The sequence below is a fragment of the Hoplias malabaricus genome, chromosome 4 (assembly GCF_029633855.1).
Source record: "Hoplias malabaricus isolate fHopMal1 chromosome 4, fHopMal1.hap1, whole genome shotgun sequence".
In the NCBI taxonomy this organism is placed as follows: Eukaryota; Metazoa; Chordata; class Actinopteri; order Characiformes; family Erythrinidae; genus Hoplias; species Hoplias malabaricus.
Window position 1 is genome coordinate 60,654,622 of NC_089803.1, and position 6,000 is coordinate 60,660,621.

Consider the following 6,000-nt stretch of genomic DNA (forward strand, 5'->3'; position numbering starts at 1 on the left):
ATTCAGCACCTACAACCACTTTATCCGGATCATGTTTAAGGTGAGTCCATAGCCTATGTGAGTTGTGGGATTGTGGGATGCAACCAGAGCTCGCAGACCCAATGAACATCTCTGAGCCACTGGGACACTTAATCTGAGCAGAACTTTCTACAGATGGAATGGGGAAAACCCCCAGCAAGTAGTTTGCAGTGGCATATGTTTAAAATGCAAATTCATGACGAAATATTTGCACGTTTTTTTTAGGGACTGGGTGTGATGCCCTGTGATGAACTGCTGCTCTGTCCAGTGTGTGTTCCTAACTTGTACCCAGTAATTCTTTATAGGCCCTGCACCCACTGATCCTGAGCCAGGTGAAGCCATTAACAAATAAATGAATAAATGAATAAATAAATGATTAGATTGTGCCCAGCTCTCTCCTCAAACCTGAACTTTTTTTTTTTCTTTTAATATTTGCTTACTTCATAAAACTTACAATTTCTTTCCCCTTGTGTAGGACTGTGCCATCTGGTACGAAATATTTGGTGCGTGACCACAACATCTGGTCATGTCTTAAGCCCATACACAACCTTCTGAATTTTCCACAGGATCTAAGTCATCATCAAATGTACTTAACCAAAAGTAAACTACAAAAAGCAAATGGTGTTCATATGGTGTTGGTATAAGATATATGTACCTAATTATAAAGGTACTGACTGATACCAGAAGGAGTACACTCTCCTCAGATCTTATATAGAATGAGAATTTAATGATATCAGGAAAGCAATCAGAGCAGTGACGGATCAAAAGTAATGATCTCATTAATATACACATACTCCTGGAGCATGCTCTATCAAACTGTCAGAAACTTGAGTCTTCAACCTCATGTCATCATCCTGAAACTTCAGAAGTTGAATAAATAAAAAAATAAGCCAGTATAAAGCATCAAAGGCAAAACATTGTATCACTCATATACATAATTAATGCTATCCAGGTTGCATTTCCAGATTACAGATTAGAATGAATTTATTTTTGACTATATAAAATATGAAAGCTTTAACTGTAACTAGAACATAAAAGGTGAACTCTGTTTAACAATGGTTTAATGTAGGAATTTGTTGTTGTTGTTCAATATTCCAAAGCGCTAATGCTATTAAGTAATTATTATTACTAATAATTGAAGTTATGTAATAACATAATTTTGGGAGTAGGACCATGCCCAAACTCCTCCTCTCAGCCCTATGTATACCCCGCAAATTCACGTCATTTCCGTGTCAGACAAACTCGCTTCATTTAGTTCCAGAGACGAATCTCTTTCGACTGCTTCACTACATCAGCTCGCTCCTTCGCACTGGGTCATTCCTGCTGATCCCCATATTCGGAGCCGTGTTTGGCCATTATCAAACCCACCAAGCCTCCTGTTTAAAAAAAAACTTGCTCCCACCACCACCCTGTCTCCACTCTTTTCTCATATTCATTTATCCAACGGGGGGCGGGGGGGGGGGGTTCCGGCTTCATACACATTCATAAGCCACTCTGAACACCTCCCCAAAGACTTCTGAGTTCACCTCCCCATTTCAGCCTCTACGGCCGTGGTCCGTACTAGCAAAATACTATTAAAAATAAATTAGTATATAATGAATTCAATAAAAAAGGCGTAAGTTACAGATATACGAGCATTGCTGAGTGCCTGCTCCTGATAATGTTTGAGCACTATACTTTTTGAAACTGATGTGATACATTTGAATATAAGTAGTGCATCAGTTAATCAGTAAAATACAAAACAATATATATGAAGTTAAAGATCAAAGGAAATCTCAAGCGTTTGGGAAGTATAAATGCATATTAGACCTGCTATGGATTAGCTTACCTATTAATTTCAATGGCAGCTGGTTTAGAGCACATCAGGCAACAAACTGGAGACTAATATCTTATCATGGAGAAGCAATGGTCATCTGAAACAGCCAGTCACCTTAGCCATCAGTGTCATGTGATTTAACACACTATGATGATGTAAACAGTCACTCCCATGACGCATGATGTCACAGAAACTGAACAAAAGGTTACTGCAAGGAGTTACATATGTGATATTCAGCTCATAGAGTTAGTGGTTATTGCAACCTGAATATTACATCTGTATGCTTCATCTCTACATAAGCAAGTTTCATTCTTCTCTCAAGGGGGAGTCCCACTGTGCATGCTGGGAATTATACTGTAAGAATATTAATAAATACAAAAACAAACTGTCAGACCAAAACATGTGATATATATATATATATACTTCATCCTAGACATAGTTTTGTTGCTTGCTGAAAAATAACCTGTCTTCAGCTGTGTCTGAGAGGTTATCTCCATTCAAGGTCATGTAGCAAATATAACAGAATCTCCTGGTTACCTATTAAACTATAATAACATTTCCTTCACCTGACCATATTTGAACATAGAAACAGTGCACTGGCCCCAGAAAACATTTGTTATATTAGTACAATATCCAGAAAAAATGAGAAACATTGACATCTTGTGCAAAGCCAGATCCAAAGAACCTTTCTAGGGAAACCTCCAGAACAAACCTTGTTCTGAGCGGGCTGTTTATTCATCTCAGTCTTTAATCTGTGGATGTGATTTATGGCAGTCATTAATCTCTGCCCTGGCATTAATTCTTCCACATGCGGTTGATCTGTGCTGTGTCCGGCCATCTCCCCTCCGAGCCTGCAGGCCGTGTCAAAACCTATTTGTCATCTGGCCCTCTAGAGTCCAGGTCTCTGAGGAGACCTTAAGGAAGCATAAACCTAATCATTTGAGAGAAAAGCTCAGAAATCCTGGGAAATGCAGTGTTTTTTTGTTTTGTTTTTTTACAACTGGAACGCTTGTTCTATACAATGTGTGTACCTCAAAATTATAGAGTATACTTAACCAATGTGATTCTTGCTCAGGTCAAAACAATCTGGTAAAAAAAGGCTCTATCAATGATTACAGTCAGTATTACATTACACTGAACACAGAGACTGTAGGGATGATTATGTGATGCTCACTCTGTGTATTCGTGCAGCAATATAAACGTATGTCCTTAAAATTATCACAGGATGCTCTGATGCAGCTACACATGAGACTAAGGTCAACATGTCAAAGGCAAAGCGTGGAGTAGAGGGGTATAAATACTGGGATGTGAAGCATTGGAACTGCATTCTCTGGAATGAGCTATTCAACACTTTTAAGATGAGTTAGAATGGTGTTTGTGATCCAGAAGTAATCATCCATTAGCCGTACCTGGCCTCACTAAATATTTCACACTTGTATGCCATAAAATGTCCACAGCAATCTTCTAATATATAGTGTTACGCATTCACAGAGGAGAAGAGGCTGATACTGCAGGAACAGACTTGCTGTTAATTTTGTTTAATGTCATTTTACAAGAAAATCCAAATATGTCCACAAACTTTTGGCTATAATATGTTTCAGTAGGAGCTCAGTAAAAACAGGATTTAAGACAGGCTATTATTCCTTTAGTGGGATTTAAACAAAGCTTTTGATACTAAGATGGTTTCAGAACACCAAGAGGGAACTGAGTAACAATAGTTTATAAAATACACCAAAGGTCTTTTTACAGCACTGAATTTACTGTAGTCAAACAGATTATAATAAAACGGAACTCCATTTTTAACATGATACAGCTGACTGTGAACAGCAGCTGTGTGGAATAAATAATACGGAACATAATGAAGCTGCGAGAAATTATAAAAAGCCATCAAATAGTCATTTGCAGTGGAATATACTGGGCTTGAACAAGTGGTAAAGATCTTTTTTTTTTTTTTTAATAATGCTGTTGGCTTCTGTTTATACAGAAACATCACAAGTGTTGAAACTACAATAATAAGAAACCTTCAGAAGCTACATGTAGCTAATCTTGCTAAAATAAAGCCATGGGTACTGTTTCTGCATGGAACCAACCCCAAGCTCAATAACACACTGAAGCTATGCACTTAAACTTTTAAAGAAACATAGATAATAAACAAAACAGCTAATAATTCAGCTAATTTTCCTGAAACAAAAATAGTATTGTACTATCGAATATGCTACATTTAAATGCAAGTGATATTGCAAAGACCACATATTGTCAACACAAATTTAAAACAGGCTTTAGGACGACAACAAGGGCTATAATTTTAGTTGTGAACTTTTTTAAAGCTAAATGTAGTTGATCTTGCTAAGCTACTTTTAAAAACCCCATAATATATGCATGGAAAAAAAATATCAAAGGTATAATAAATAATTCTAAGAATAAAGAAAAAAATCTGACGCTCCACATACTGTCATTTTTCAAGATATTGATTTTAGCCTCTCAATGTAACAAATGATCTTCTCAGAGGTTTGACCTGCTCATTCATTTTACATAATTACTCTGTTAAAATAGTGGCTTAGCATCTGGTTCTTACTGATACCGTATCTGAAAATATTGAGAAACATAAGCTTAATATTCATAATATTTATATTCCAGCGAATATTGTACCTTTTCTTTTGAGACAGGCAATTAAAATTAAAAAGATTATAAGCCAATATCTCAATAAATAAAACAAATGCAACACTCTCTGTCCATAAGTAATGTTAATATTATTGATTCATTATTAATAATTTTTTTTTTCTAGAAGAGTAAATTGTGGTTATTTTAATAAGTCATCATTTCTGCTTTAGTGTTTCTCCTCTATTTATGACTCCCACTTCCCTTCAGAGATAACTAACAGCGCTTCCATGCAAGCAGTGCGTTAGTGACTCACTCAGTTTTGCGGGAGAGTCCCACGGAGCGGCTGAGGCTGCTCGGAGTCTGCGGAAGGAGGGAGGTGCAACGTGGGCTCCTCCTATCCTCGGGCTCGGGCTCGGGGCTCTGCTGCGGGGCTGAAGCCTGGGCTGGGGCTGAGGTTGATGCAGGGACGAGCTGCAGATGCTGCGGGGGCTGAGGGGCCGGGGAAACGGCGGCGGCAGCAGCAGCGGCGGCGGGGTTTTTCGGTGGTTTACTCGCGGCCGCGCGCTGAGTGTGCTGCGGAGGATGGTGATGCTGGTGGTGGTGCTGATGCTGCGGATGTGGAGGAGGGTGCTGATGCTGAGGGTGCTGGGGATGCTGGTGCTGATGCTGGTGATGCTGATGATGCGGATGCGGGTCCCTCAGCCTTCGGTTCTCGCCGATCAGATCCTCCACCCGCCGCTCGAGCTCGTCGATGCGCTGCCTTTGCGTCTGGATGAGGCTCTGCTGGTTCTGGACTATCGTGGTCAGCTCCTTCAGATACAGTACGGCCTTCATTGGGTTGTCCAGCAGACTCTCCATGACGCGGGGGGGAAGCACAAGCTTGTGGCGGACTCTCGTAGCTCGAAGAGCAGCTGCGGCACGCAGGGACGAGTCGCTGAGTAGAGCTCAGTGTGGAGAGCGTCGAGGAGCGAGAGAGATTCCTCTTTCTCCCTTGCTTCTCTCTCTCTCTCTCTCTCTCTCTCTCTCTCGGTTACGCCACGGCGATGCGGATGACGGAGCTGATCCGCGCCGTTAAAACCCACCCGTTTTCAGATTTCATATCATGTGCGGGTTATTTCATTTCTATGTGTTTGTATAAAGCAATTCTTATTAAAATTACTTTATGCAAACTGGAACACTTATGCCCCCACATATAAATCCCACACAATAAATAATGAATATGAATTTACAGAAACATATGACTATAACACTGACCTTTTTATAAGAAGGAACCCGTTGTATTCGCGCCCACAGGCCACGCCCCTTTAAATAAACCAGCTTATAAAGTTAATTTAAATTCATATTAAACATATAACTTCACACAGTGGAATGGGGAAACCTAGGCTTTCAGAAAACAACACCAGTAATGATGCTGATGATGATGGTTTGCGACAGATAATGTGAGATAAATGTGTTGAACAGCTCTGGGACACCTCCTACTTTATGATGTTAGCAGTCACAGAGCAACCAGCCAATCCCATCGCAGTGTTTGGAATTTTCCGGAAAACGGGTGGAAAACAATCCCA

General features: G+C 39.9%; 1 protein-coding gene across 2 annotated transcripts in view; it reads right to left on the reverse strand.

Moving 5' to 3' along the window:
* The window catches only part of iqsec3a (IQ motif and Sec7 domain ArfGEF 3a), a 149,887-nt gene extending 144,430 nt beyond the window's left edge, over positions 1–5,457 (reverse strand). For both annotated transcript variants that reach the window (XM_066667077.1, XM_066667075.1), the window contains exon 1: positions 4,749–5,457. In XM_066667077.1, coding sequence (XP_066523174.1) covers positions 4,749–5,293 — 545 coding nt within the window. In that variant the 5' untranslated portion in view covers positions 5,294–5,457. The remainder of the gene's footprint in view (positions 1–4,748) is intronic.
* Between the last annotated feature and the right edge of the window lie 543 nt (positions 5,458–6,000).